Source organism: Saimiri boliviensis, chromosome 8, assembly GCF_048565385.1.
Source record: "Saimiri boliviensis isolate mSaiBol1 chromosome 8, mSaiBol1.pri, whole genome shotgun sequence".
NCBI classification, from domain to species: domain Eukaryota; kingdom Metazoa; phylum Chordata; class Mammalia; order Primates; family Cebidae; genus Saimiri; species Saimiri boliviensis.
In genome coordinates, this window is record NC_133456.1 from 74,439,596 (window position 1) to 74,454,606 (window position 15,011).

Consider the following 15,011-nt stretch of genomic DNA (forward strand, 5'->3'; position numbering starts at 1 on the left):
GCCAACCAGGGGGCAACGGGGCTGCAGGGAGGCCTACACACCAGGCATCGCACTGCCAGCCCTTCCCAGCCATCCCCACGGAAATGCAAAGGGGAAGGAGAATGAGAGAGGAAGTGGCCAGTGAGGGGGCCTTAGAGAAAGAAATGCAAAACCTTTTTTTGGGGCAGGCCAACCACACACTCAGAGTTTTTAAGTGTCAAAGAAAAGACTACGTTGTGTGAGACTTTCAGGTGGAATCACTCACTATCTTTCACATGCTATCAGTGAGGACCAGTCTTTGCCACGTGCTCTGGAAGTACAGAAAGACAAGGCAGAAGCTGGACACAACCTACGCTTCTATGGTCGCCTCCTTCCTCTTCTCCTCCCTCCCTTTCCCTCCTCCCTTCCTTCTTTCTTAATAATTGAAGAGGCTAAGCTGCACTTTTCCAGTGTTAAACTCCTTTTATCATCCACATCTGACTCTCTCAAATAAAGAGGAACAAAACATTTAACTTCAAAACCTTATCCATACAATGACAAAGAAAAACATCCACTGAAATTTCAAAGTACACACTGTTAAAATCACAAAGACCAGGAGGGACTAGAGAGAAAGGTCTCCACGTGATCCAAAACTACGACACAGCCTATCCTCACTGGAGCGTTTTCAGAAACACCCTCTACTTCATGAACTGATATGAGGCTAACCTGTCCAAAGAATCACCACTCGATTTTTTGTTTCATTTTTCAAAGAGAAAGAGAAGATATAGTAATAAAAATGTCTTTCCTGGTAATTTTTTAAGCTCTATTAGAGGTTCTTGACTGAGGAAAGTAATTATTTTCTCTCATAAATTATATAAAATCATGTTCTTGTCAAAAACCACAGCCTCTATCTAGAAGAAAACCTCTTGTATAGCTCATGTCATTGGTGGTATAACCGTATCTTAAGTCCTATGTTACTAAACAAAGTAACAAACGTGTAAGATACTTAAGTATTATATCAAAAAAAGGTACAAATCTTTTTCCTCCCTGTGCTTTCACTGACTATTTCATGTGTCAAAGAGGATTAAAATGTTCTAATGTAAATAAGAACCATTTTATAAAAATTCACAAAAATTCCATTATTTTCCTTCTCTAAGACATAAGTATTTTTTTAAAATACATATAAAAATGAAAGCATGCCAACCTTTGTGAAACATGCTGTATCCTAAACAAAAAAACCTCAAGATTTTTTTCAGGATTTGAAAAAAATACATAGATATCTGGGTCAAAGGCATGGAACACAGGCCCTCCTCTCACACAGCATGCATGTATGTTTTTTACGTTTAACTGTCAACCACAATGATTTTTTAGAAAACCTCTTTTGATGTAAATATAAATGCTTCTACTACAGGACTACTTCAAGGAAGTTCCTTCAAATTATGACTAACACTTTAAATTCTTTTCGATTACATCAAATTAAAAATACACTGAACTTCAGCTCCTAATCTTTCTCAGCCTAGGTTTTATATGTGGAAATTTTGTTTCTTATTCCAAGTTAGGAATAATATACGAAGTTACTCTATGGCCTACGTACACATGATCACAACTTTCTACTTCACTGTTAAGGTTCTGCTGCAGTACTCAAATGAGATGGACAGCAAGGGTAAGGTAGCCACTACCTTCTGATGTTTGGGTCAGGAGCAAGGAGTTGTTTTAAAGTCTTATGCGTAAGAAGGATAAAGACAGATCTCCAGACTACGGGGAGGATAACACAGGGAGCCTAGTCCGGTGCCTAGCACCCTGCGGCCACCCCACATGAGTTAGCACTCTTCCTCTCCCCACCTCCTAAGTCAGAATTCCATGGAAAATGCCATACCCAACTCCGGACTGTATACTAACTTGAAGAAATGCATGGAGAGGTGAAAATAACCTTCTTCCACCTGTTTTTTTTTCGGTGGTAATTCCTCCCTCCCTCCACCACCACCAACAGTCCATAAGAGTTAAAGGAAACGAAGACAAATGCAGGAAAAGTTTAGTTGAGGAGAAATGAATTGGACTTCACATGCTTCGTCATTTAGCATATGTTTTTGAGCGACGGTAAAATTATTGAAGAACCCTGAGAACTTTATGGATACTATCCCTATTAATACTCACACCATACTCAAAGGAGAGGCCAAAGGCCTGATTCAGCAGAGAGTGATATAGAGAAATCACCTCTGGCAAAGACCTGGAAGTTCCTACAAGGGAAACATGTAAACCACAATGCAGTCCTGATCTCTCCAACAGGCTGTCTGAACCCTGCGAAGAATCCACCAAGGAGATTCCTTGAGCTAGATTTTCATTTACCACATGGCACACAGTCTTGACCCGGGCCACCGTTCACTGCCTCATCTGTGTGGCTCAGATGTTGAAAGACATGTTTGTCCTGTTATGTCAGGAACAAAACCACTGCAAAAAGCAAAGCAACAACAACCCCACAACCTGCTTAGGTACACTCCCCACCTCTACCCATGGACAATCACAGACATAAGAAGAGGTGCAATGCTAATTTTTAAATTACCTCTGTTTCTAATTATTTTTTCCCAAAAACTATAGCAAAGTACAGATCACTCAGACCGACATAAGATCATTGCAAAGGTTCAATTCACAAATCTATTTTCATGTATTTCTATTACTCTCGATCATTCTTTGAACTTTGAAACACATTCATCTGACTTCTTTAATTTAAAGTGTTAAATAGAAAGGAAGTACAGTGGAGTGAGACTCAGTGACCTCAGAAGATTTGGGTTCTGGCCCTACTACTTAATTAAAAGTCACGCGGTCTTAAGCAAATTATTAAGGTTCTCTGAGACTGACTTTCCTCATCCAAAAAAAAGAGATAATATCAACTGTCCTATTTTTCACAAAATTATTATTTGGAATAAATAAAATAATGTATCAAAGAGGCTAGAACAGCATCAGTACTGTATGAATATAAGAGGCAGGCACAAAAAAAATTCCTCCCTAATACTACTAGTATTGTTTAAATATCAATATATGAAATCATCAAACAACCTTTCTGATCACATTTAAAACAAAAATTTAAAAATTCAAGCTTCCCACTAAGGCAAATCCTTACTTTGAGACACATTAATTATATGACAATAAGAAAAACTGAAAATATAATGCTCATTGGAATGTTCCCATACAATTTTTCTGGTCATTAGATGCAACCTTCATTATGATATGAGTAAATATGAGAAAGCTCAAAAGATGCATCAGAACTCTTAATTTTCATTTATCAGACTTATTAAAATATCTGCCTTGTGAAATGTCCTTGACACTAAACAGAATGAGAAAATCCTAATAATGTTCACATTTTAAGAAATAAAGTCTAGAACAGATAAATAATGAGGAATAAACAAAATGTATTTCAAAAATACAGACATTATTTAGTGAAAACCAGAGGCTTGGGGAGGAGACATGACTATCAAATGATGAAATAGGGCTAGCTTTTGGGCTTGATTGCCTATTAATGCAAAAGCATCCATTTTCATTGTTGTACTTATTCTATCTCAATACACCATCAAACTCTAAACCAAATTAAAGAAATAATTACTGGATTCCTTTTTCTCTTTGGCAGCCAAGCAACAGAATCTGAAGTTTTCTACAAAGGAAAATAATTTTTCTTCACTATTTTATGGAGAGACCAAAGTCCATGATCAAAACAGGAAAAGTAAAACCTTAAAAATAATGCTCTGAGCACTCTGCAATTTTGCTGCCCAAAATAGAACCCATACAGTCCATGCCACCAAATGAAAATTATAACTTTGTAAGCACGAAGTCAAATTATAAAGTAAAAGATTTAAAATGTTTTAATGGTGATGATAAATGGGAAGAAAGACTTATCTTTGTTGGTAGGTTATTTGCTGTTTCTTTGCTACTATTTGTTCAGTGATACTGCTTTTGAATGAATATCCAAAACAATTTGAACTTGAATTTGAATATAAGAAGGACAAAACTTTTATTAATAAATTCTGGAGGCATGTTTTGTTAAACAGAACACGCCCATTTCTCAATTTAAAAAGTTAATCATAGCTTTTGAAAGATAATGCTTTTGATTAAAAGTTTTAGAGCATAAACTCTTTAAAAATTAGCTTATTCAAGCCCCACTACTTTCTAACACTGAAAAGAACTCTGGAGACACTTTTGTGATGTTTAAATATAATTTTTAAAAATATATTTTGAAATGTATAATTCAACATTTTTAACAGTCTCCAAAGAAACAATTTCAATATAACACTTTTTCTAATGAGGTTTACTCACTGACAGTACTTGTGTTATGCAAAATACCATATTGCTTTTCAAAGTACAGAATTTCTAAACGAAAATGCATATTCAAATCTTGAATTTTCTAACACTTGAAAAATGGCTTAATACATCATCAAAACCTTCACAGAATCAACTGGGACAGGGGATAGCCAAGCGAAAAGGAAGGAGGGGAGATGCTCAGTGAAAAAGCTACTCCAGGTTCCTAGGACTTGGCTTTCACAACAAGGTTAACCACCTACAAGAGTTACTCATCACTCAAGGCAAATATCACTGCACCTCATTCCCTTTGCCACAGGTTTCAATCACCAAGCAACTTTTCTGAGCCTTGTCAGGACTGAATTCAGAGCAACTGTTGTTCAATTAAAGGTCACCTGCTCCTTTGTGACACCATCTTCCTGAAACTGTCCCCCAACAAAAAAAACATATACGCACACTTGCACATACACCACTGAATCAGAGAGAGGATGCATTCAGCTCAAATAATATCCTCTAACAATTCTGACCAATTGCTCATGTACTTTTGAGGGTTTCATAGAGGACTTGGAAGAGTGATTCAGCTACAGACAGCAAATATTTAGAAAAGCTTGAAAGTATCAAATATATAAACAGTTTCTGTAGAAATCTGGTTTTCAAAGCTTTTTGACTTTTAATAAATGTGCCCAAGTCACTATCCTTTTATGCATAATTCACCATTATTTACATTTCCCCAACACAGTACTTGAAAATCTGGAGCAACCTCCACACATAAACACAAAAACAATTGTTTACTTAAAATAGTGAAATAATTTTGATATACAATTTGTTTTAAATCTTGTCTTTCAAAAATGTTTTAAAAGTTAAATGCTTTTTCTCAAAGAAAACATATTGCACTTTAGATCATCAAGTATAAAATAGATCATCAAGTATAAAAGGCTTTGTACAAATATTACTAATATCCTCTCATCTTCTCTCTACCAAAGGATCATCTCAGGTTAACGTGATAAAAAACAAAATTCTTAGACCATCTCTTACTGATCATCTTCTACCTAGCCATAAGCACAAGGAAACACATGAAAAAGTACCATTTGGCAGCTGCACTGCATATCACAAATCACCTTTAGAATTAATGTTTAGGTGTTCGGCCATTAGTTTTATACATTGTTATGCTACAATTTAACATTTTTATGTATTTGGTGAATTGAAAAAAAAAAAAATCAAGCAAACCATAAAATCTATTTTGATGTATAAATCTCATTGGTTTATAATATTTAATTAAATAATATAAAAGCATAAGATAACCGGTCTTTTAAAAATGTAAAAACTAGAATCCTAAATCAATATCACCAAGTTAATTTTTTTCTGTATTGCTTCTATTTTAATTCTAATACTTATCTCTTTGAGGTCACAATGACGTGCAATTCTCTATGGTATTACCTAGCACCATATGAAAAAATTACTTTATTTTTTTTTAACTGGGAAACTAAAAGTTTATCTCCAAAGCCAAATCAAAAGTAACATTATACCTTAATATCATATATTGTGTTAATATACGTTATATCTGCAAATAAGTAAATGCAGATATTAATTTCTAAGTCAACAAATTCTTAAAATAGGAAGCTACCACACAATTTTAACCTAATAAAAGTCATTTCTGTTTCTAGAAAATTAAAAATTGACGAAGCAAAATGCTTTGGTGCAGGGAGGGCTTGAGATTGGGTGGTTTTTTTTTTTTTTCTTTTTGGTATTTAATTCAACTATACACAATGTAGTACATACAAGCAAAATACAATTGAGATACTGTTTTCTTTAACATTCCTATAGGAGACCAAATTCATTTCCATTGGAGTGAATACAATGACTGGTTTTTAACTCATGAGAGACAAATCCATAGCTCCTTCCTACACTATCTCACAGTATTCACACCATCTCAGTGGAAGAATGTCTAGCACCACTTAGTTACTTCCTAGAGGGGCAGAAATTGCATTTTTCAAAGTTTTGTTTCTCACAGGATCATTCAACTTTAGATACAAAAGCACATTCAAGTTAGCATGTCTAAGTTCAAAAGAAGCATGCAATACATGTGCATGTGTGTATATATATGTACATAATTTTTAAATTAACCTCCATCAACACCAAAAATGAAATTTGTATCAAGGAAGTTACCAAAACTTTTAACAGCATTTTAAAGCTTACCAGTTTTTTTCCTCTTTAATAAACATTTGACCATACGTACTACCAAGAAATATGAACAGAGAAAAAAGATTCAAACATTTTTATTCAACAGAGCCTGAAACCAACTTAGATAAATGCTTTGTGTGTGGTTGACATTAGACTAATTTGCATTTAATAAGAATGAAACATGTGACAAAAAGAAAAGAGTTTTCTACTGCTAAGTGATCCTGAGAAAATAATCGTATCTAGTCTATTATGCTATTATAAAATGATGCTAGAATATTTAACAAAAGATCCAATAGGTAAGCAAAGAGCATACCAGTAATTTCATAACTTAAGATCAAAAAATCTCCTCCCAAACTATCATTAACTTTAAAAAATCTATTTGAGATGTAGATACTAAAACCGATTCCTGAGAAATCAAAGAAATCACTACAATGTAAAGAAAATGCACTCAATTGTTGAATGATTTTTAAGTAAGCAGGCAAAATGAGGATGAACTGTTTTCTTACCATTTTCACTTCAACTAACACAAAAACCACATATAGAATTGACTTCACACTGCCAAATTTGCTTCTAACTTGTTAATATTCATAGAAATGCCACACAAGGACACCAAAATAGTCAACCATATAACATAAAAGCTTTGGTTTCAAATGTCATAGTGGCCTGGGTTTAGAAAGCCACCAACGTGGTAGTGTCCAGGACATGAGAATATACAGCTACTTCATCCCTGAAGTCTCGATCTCAGTACACAATACCGGTCATTAGCTATCTCTCCCTTAGCCTGCAGTACAAGCAGTTAATTTCTGCATTTAAACTAATAAAGGAAAGGAAAAAAGATTAAAACCATCCAATCAGAAATGATGTAACTCCTCTACAGCAGCAGCTTATGCATACATTTGGAATGTTAAACATTTTCAGTGTAGTGAATCATACACAGCGCATTTTAATCTACCTCCTGGGTATTTCACATCACCCACATGTTCAAAGGAATCATCAACTAACAGGGCTGTAGAAATCCTAGATTGCACTTTAATTTATACTAAAAACTGAGGACATGCCTTTAATTCTGAAGTCTTAAACAGAATAAAATTACTTAAATGACACTCCAGTAACAGTTAATACTGCATTTTGAAAGAAAAAAGCTAAAAAGTAGTACATTTGTGGGAAGTTTTAGGAGCTGTTAATAACTTTAAATAAACCAGTATTTCACATATACTACAAAATTAAATAATGTACACTGCAACATGAAATGAGACACCAACAAAGATAAAATTCTAGTGGTTTTTTTTTTTTAACTAATTATAACCCCCAAAAGTATTCACAACAGCAAACAGCCAACAGAATTAGACATTTATAGAAACATACTGTATCAAATATTTTGGGTAGTTATTTCACTGTTCGGTATATTCATTCTGCACATTTTCAAGTGTTGTGAAATAGTAATTTATATTTGCAATAAATAGTTAATATATCAGAAAGCTTCAACTTGGACTTCTCAAGCAGTAACTATTATTTTAAAGAAAAGTATACGAATTTAGAATACCTTATTGAAAACCACTTAGTTACACATTACATCTTTCCCATTAGAGGAAAGAAGTAGCTTAATATTACACATGAAGCTGTAAATCATAACTACCTTAAAAAAAAAAAAAACAGGATTTAAGTAATTTTCTCCTATGCCACAGAGGTCATTTGCAAACCGAAGTTATTCTGTTGCTTAGTTAAAATAAAACATATCTGGAAATGTGGCACACAATTTTAAAAAATCCCTTCAACAACACATGTAAGCATTTACAAAAATAGGGTAGTTTTTAAAACTCTACTCAATCTGGCAAAAATCAGGTGTTACGCTATTGACTATGATAAACTGTAAAGGTGGTAATCAAAAAGTTCACTGAGCATCTCCAATTCAGCTACCTAATGACTAATGGTGAACAAATGTATGTGAATGGGATATAAACTAAGTTACGACACACAGCAGAAGAAAAAAATCCAGAATGATTATTAAAGGGCCCCAATTTAAAGTCCACAATAAACTTGAAACAAAGATGTTTTCTCTCATACTCTTCTCCTGTTAGCAAATCACTGTGGATAAATCCAACCTCCAGAAAATTTGTTACTCCGTCATTAACAACAGTGCACTTAAATATTACTATAGATTTCACAAAGATATTTATTTTAGCCGCAAACATATCTTACAAGCAACAACAACAAAATGCTCACAAGCTATACTCAGGAGTCTCAGTGACTGAAAAAGTCCGGCTTTTAACTGCCGTCCAATCCAAACAACCCACTTCTTTAGAAAGCTATGCAAAATATTGACCCCTTACTGAATTATTTTACTATTCAACATTAAACTATCTAAAAGAGAACAGTAATTAATCGCTAAGTTTAGTTAAGCAATTTGGCTGACATAGTAAATATTTACTCTTCACATCTCACAGGAAGTCTTAACAAGCATTTGCTGCCATTCTGCTGGGGATAGGGTCGAGAGGTGGGGGTGGGAGGCTATATTTAATAAACAAGTTACAGGGTCCCAGCGAACTGAACGTGGTTAGTGTTCGCCACCCCGACCCCCAATTAGGCACCAGATATTTTCCAAGAACAGTAAACACCTTATATAATGAAAGTAAAAAAAAAAAAAAAAAAAAAAAAAAGTAGCTTTCTAAACGATGTATCTTCACTAACAAAACAAAAGCCCCTTTAAAAACGACCAAGAGCACGTTTTTAAAAGCTGTGTGTACGTTTTTTACTTATACGTAAGGCCAATCTCAAAAAAAAAAAAAAAAAAAAAATAGCAAAGTATATTTACCTTAGCTTTTTAGAGACTGAGTAATCAACTTCCATGATTTTCCCATGCAATTCCACTTTACCTTTAAAACAGAAATTGAAGCACTCAGAACCTCGCTTAGATCCAGCCCGCGGGGGTCTAGGAGGGGCACGCACGGAACTCCAAGCTCGGGCTCCGCCTTCGGGCGCCCCCAAGGGGTCTCCTACCCCGCTGGAGCTGGGCGAACTTGGTTCTCAGTGTTAGGAAAGGTGGGAGCCCCGTGTCTCGGGACAAGCGGGAAGGGTGCAAGCTCGGGTCGGACCCCAGGTATAGCCGTGGGTGGCATTACCGGAAAAACAAATTTAATAAAGAGCGGCGCCAATTTGAAAGGATGAGCTCATTTGAAACTCAAGCTGCGAGGCTGGCGCGGCCCTGCTGCTCTCCGGCCCCCACCTCTCCATTCCGCTACCCCGGGGCCCGAAGGCTCCTCCGGGCTCCCCGCCCTGCCCGCTCCTCCCGGTGGCCCTGAGAAAAGGCGCCCAAGCCCCCTGGGTCCGCCGCCGCGAGAGCCCAGTCCCCGGCCGCTCCCGGGTGTCACCTTGGCCCCGCCGCCGCCCCGCCCCCACTCCACACGCCGGTGGGGAAGGGGCTCCCGCCGGGCCGGGGTTCGGGGGCCGCAGGCCGGGGTTCGGGGGGCGCGGGCTGGGGTTCGGGGGCCCGCGCTGCTGGGAGCGGCGCTTGTGCTGGGGCGAGTTGGGGAGTGCGCGCGCGCGAGTGTGTGTGTGTGTGTGTGTGTCGCTCTCCGTCTCCCGTCTGGGCTCCAGCGCGCTCGCGGGCCCCCCGGTCGCCTCTTTCCCGGTTCTCAACCCGGGCCCCCACCGAGTTGAGACAGGGCACCTCGTAAAAAGGTGCTTCTGGCCGAGCGGGAGGCGGGGGGACGGGCGGCGGAAAGCCCCCAGCCCCGAGTTCTTCTCAATAAAATCGGACAAAAAATTCAGAGAAAAATAGGAGCGCTTGAGAGAGCTAGCGAGAGGGGACTGAGGTTCGCGGGAGGACCGAGGGAGAGGTGCCGTCGTGCGAGGGCCGGGGCTGGGGGAACCCTGAGACCTCAAAGGGGATCACCAGGGTGGCACCGAGGGGGTGCCGAAAGTGGGGGGCTGGGGGGCAAGGTGGGGAAGGGACTCGAAAGGAGAGTGCGGCTCGGGAGACGCCAGAAGGCAAGAGGTCCCGGGCACGAGGCACGGGAAGGGAAAAGGTCCGGCAGGGAAGGAGGAGGAGGACACGCCGGGTTTGGGGAAGGGGAGACCCTGACAAAGGGGGTGACAGGAAGGTCAGGGGAGAGGGGAGAAGGGGTACGCTCGAAGGGCGGGGGGCGCTCAGAGAGCAGCCCGAGGCGCCAGAGGAACGAGGGGTGCCCGAAGGAGCCGGCGAGCCTCGGGAGCCCTCGGAGCGGCACTGGGGGCGCCCCAAGGCTGCGGCCCCGAGGGCGATGGCAGAGTCCGGGACCGTGGGGGGAGGGGAGCGGGCCGTCCCGGGAGCGGGCCGGCGGCGAGAGTTGAGGGTCTGGTGCGTGGAAGTGAGCGCGGGGCGCAGGAGCCGCCGCCGGGCGCCGCCCGCCGCGCTCGGCCTCCCTCCCGGCGCCGTCCCGGCCGGAGCGGGGCGAGGCGGGGGAGGGGGCCGCGCCGAGTGCTCACCCGAGAGGGTCTCGATGGCGCGGATGGCCCAGTTCTGGTCGGGGTAGTCCACGAAGGCGTAGCCGGACTTGAGCAGGACCTGTCCCGCCAAGGGCAGCTTCCTGTCCCCAAAGAGCTGCCGGAGGTCGTCGGCGGTGACGGCGGGGCTCAGGTTCCCGATGTAAAGCTTGTTCATCATCCGCGTCTTCCTCGAGAGCCCGCGGCTCCCCCGGCCCGGTACCGGCGCTCCTCGCCTCCTCCGCTGCCCTCTTCTCTCCTCCTCCTCCTCCGCCCCCCCTCCTCCTCCCCCTCCCCCTCCCCCTCCCCCTCCCCCTCCCCGCCCTCCGCCCGCCCGCCACCCACCCCCACCCTCAGCCTGGCTCCCCCCACCGCGGCCGGCCCGGCCCGCCAGGGGGCAGAGGCGGAGGCGGGGACTCGGCGCGGCTGCCTCCTCGGGGCAGAGTCCCGGGCCGGGCGGCGGCGCGCGGACAAAGCGCTCTCTCTGCCTCCCTCTCTCTCCCTCTCGAGGCGGTGGCGGGAGGAGGAGCAGCGGCGGGCGGCGGCAGCGCACCCCGCGTGTGTCTGTGTGAGAGTTTGTACGGGCGTGTGCGCCGCCGAGAGGGAGCGAGCGAGCGCCCCCTCCCTCCCTCCCTCCCCACCCCGCGCCGCGCCACGGCGCCCCTCGCTTCGAGCCCCCCTGCGCTCGGCGTGACTGCTCCGGCTCCGGCCCCGCGCCAGGCGGACGGAAGCGGGTCGCGGCCCCGGGCCGGAGCTCCCGGCGCCGGAACCCCGGGCGGGCGCGACGCCGAGGCTGGGCGAGCTGCGGGGCGGGGAAGGCGCGCCCCGGCCGCGGGTGGGAGCGCGCTCGGGGGCGCCGGGGAGCCGCGGGCGTGGGAGGGAGAGGGGCCGCGAGTGAGCGCGGAGAGGGGTGTGCGCAAGGTGGACCGGATGTGAGTGCGCGGCTGCCGGGGCGAGCGGGAAGGTGTGTCCCGGAGGTGAGAGGCGAGGGCAGGCTGGGAGACAAGTTTCGCGGCGACTTGGCGGAGGCTGGCGCCCTGCGCGTTCCCGGGCGGTGCGCTCGCTCCGAGACCCGCTCCCCGCCAGGCTCTCCGAGGCGACCGAGCGGCGCGTGTGGTCGAAGGATCGCGCGGGGGAGTCGGGATGCCTGGGGCCGTTCTCGCGGGGAAGTGGTTCCCGGTGCCGGGCCTCAGTTTCCCGCCTGGGGAGGGAAGGCGGAAGGCCAGCGCGGAGTCACGTCCCCTCCGCCCAGACCCCGCGCGCCCGGAACCCCGCGGCAGGCGGCCGCCTGACGTTGGCAGCTGCTCGCTATTCTGGGAAGTGCCGAGGGCTTCCCGGGCGGCCGCGGCGAAAGCCAGGTGGCGGGTGGGGAAGCGAACGCCGAGGGGCCGGGGGCTGCGGCGAGGCCGGAGCGCTGGGGTCAGCGGCCGGGGGAGGGATGCTCGCCGCCGGGCTGCGCGGCTGGTTCACTTCCAGAGCCGGGGTGGTGGGAAGCGAGGGTGGCTGGAAGCGGAGGCGCGCAGGCTGTGTAGGAGTTCCCCGAGCACTGGGAAGGGCCGGGAGAGGAAAGAGGTCCTTCCAAGCGGAGGAAACAACGTGACCGACGGAAGAGGCAGGGTTGGGATGAGAGCGGGCTGGAGCCGAGGGGCTCGGGCCGGAGCCAGACAGGCTAGAGCGGGCTGCAAGTTTCGCGGCCCGGCTGGAAGCCTGATGGTTAGAGCCTGGTCCCAGCCAGGAAGTGAAATTCTGCAGGAGGGAGAAAAATGGCAGGATTCAGAGATGAGGAGGCAGAAGATTCCAACCTCTGGATCTCTGGGGACCTTTCGGAGAGTTGAAGGGTTTTGATCGCGGAAATGGGGTTTGTGAGGGCGCGGGGGCGGGGGGTGTCCCTGGGTGGAGAAGTCACGAGTGTAGGAATGGAACAGGTTCGGATATCCTGACTGGGTCGTGAAGTAGTATTGTCTTTCTCAAGCTTTCCTGTTGATAAGCAGCGTGGAGGAAACGGGGCTTGCTGGATTTTGTATTTTCCCAGGTAATTCTGGTCTGGGAAACTGTTGGAGCAGAAGGGCTGTCTGCTCTGGACTCAGACCTTCTCTCTGCCCCCAGCTTTGTGGCCTGAGATGTGCCAGCATCCTTGAGCCTAAGTTTCTTCATCTGTAAGGAGATAAACCAGCCAGTCGTCACAGGGCTCTTGTGAGGGCTACAAGAAGGATAACTCCTAGCGTGTTGAGACTCGGGTGGTCAGACACTTAATGCCTGTCTCTCTTCTTTCCCCCAGGAATTCATGAACTTTAAAATACTTTATCCTGCAGAAGGAGATCTTAACTAATTGGGTGTCCGGAGAAGAAAATGAATCCATGTTCACCTAGATATTTGCAGTTATTTGAATTCTGACTTTTGTCTCAACTATTCACATATTTTTTTCTCTCTAGAAAAAGAATCAGATTTTATTGTTTCAGGAGTTGGGAATGAATTTGGTTACTAATCCCCAAACTAATAGATACACTAGGTATGGATGCTCCTTTACTAAATTGTAGCAGAGAATCACAAATGAACATGACTTGTGCATGCATAAACCTCAGCAGACTGAACTAACCATCTTCAGGTTATTTTCACACGTGCTCTTAATTGATATGGTCACCTTTATATTATAGGACAGCATGTTTGCTTATTACAGCCATTCACAGGCACATGTAAAGGACACACGACAGTTGCAGGAATGGTTGGCCTCATTCCTCTCCAACAGGTTAGAAAAACTTTTGTTGTTGTTGTGTAGCATTTTAGACGCATCAATTATTCGGTCCTGTAAGATGAAAAACAGCTTTACCTTGGGCAGCAGACGGTACACAGATTCTTGGCAGAGGTGGTGTATCAATCCACTTTCCTACTGCTGTGAAGAAATACCCAAGACTGGGTAATTTATAAAGAAAAGAGTTTTAACGGACTCACAGTTCCACATGGCCAGGGAGGCCTCCTCATAGCAGAAGGGGAAGGAGGAGCAAGGGCTCATCTGATTTTTAATTTTTATTTTTTTTAAAAGACGGGGTTTCACCACGTTGGTCAGGCTGGTCTTGAACTCCCGACCTCAGGTGATCCACCCGCCTTGGCCTCCAAAGTGCTTCGATTACAGGCGTGAGCCACCACGCCCTGCCCAAAAGCTCATCTTATATGGCAGCAAGGCAGAGCACATGTACAGGGGAACTGTCTTTATAAAACCATCAGACCTCCAGATACTTAGACTAGAACAGCATGCTAAAAACCCACCCCCATGATTCAGTTACCTCCCACTAGGCCCCTCCCATGACACGCAGGGATTATGGGAGCTACAATTTAAAATGAGATTTGGGTGAGGACACAGCCAAAGCATATCAAGCGGCTTCTGGTAACCTCTTCTTACTCTGCTTCACCAAGTCACTTTGAAACTTTTTCTAAGAAATAACTGCTCTTTGCTGCACTTTGTCATCTGTCCTGCTGGAGTTTTGGATACTGCAGGGCTGCAGAAGGAGAGCTTGAACTGTAAGTGTGATGGAGGGCATGCTTCCACTACACCTCTGATTTACAGAATCTACAGTGCCTTATCTTAGAATGCAGAGTTGTTTTTCACATGATAGAGAAGGGGTTGCAGTCCTTGAAGACAATAGGGGACAGCCTCCAAGTGCAAAGACAAAAATCCAGAGGACATTGATCCTGCCAGACAACTTACTTTCTCCCTATTTTCTCTTGAATTCCCCTCTATTCCTCCCGCAGAGAGCTGAAACATCATCTAGATTGATCTGGACTTGGTTTACACCTAATAAGCCAAGATTTTATGAATGTTTAACAGAGGTTATAAATTTGGAGAAAATCCTACAGTAGGCATATTACCCCCCACCTTAATGCCACTCTTAAGCCAAGGTTTATTACCTTTTAAAGCATAAACTAACATTTCCTCAAGAGTTTCAAAGGCAGTACTCGTGGTTTCCCAGCGATTCTTGTGGGCAAGACAGTGGTAAGGTAGCTGGGACAAGCTTGCTTGCTTTTTATTTTTTTGAGACGGAGTTTCGCTCTTGTTACCCAGGCTGGAGTGCAATGGCGCGATCTCGGCTCACCGCAACCTCCGCCTCCTGGGTTCAGGCAATTCTCCT

General features: G+C 44.4%; 1 protein-coding gene across 5 annotated transcripts in view; it reads right to left on the reverse strand.

Moving 5' to 3' along the window:
- IGF2BP2 (insulin like growth factor 2 mRNA binding protein 2) overlaps positions 1 to 11,154 on the reverse strand; it is a 179,366-nt gene extending 168,212 nt beyond the window's left edge. For all 5 annotated transcript variants that reach the window (XM_039478877.2, XM_039478878.2, XM_039478876.2 and 2 more), the window contains exons 1-2: positions 10,891 to 11,154; positions 9,239 to 9,299 (exon numbers count right to left, since the gene is read on the reverse strand). In XM_039478877.2, coding sequence (XP_039334811.1) covers positions 9,239 to 9,299; positions 10,891 to 11,068 — 239 coding nt within the window. In that variant the 5' untranslated portion in view covers positions 11,069 to 11,154. The remainder of the gene's footprint in view (positions 1 to 9,238; positions 9,300 to 10,890) is intronic.
- Between the last annotated feature and the right edge of the window lie 3,857 nt (positions 11,155 to 15,011).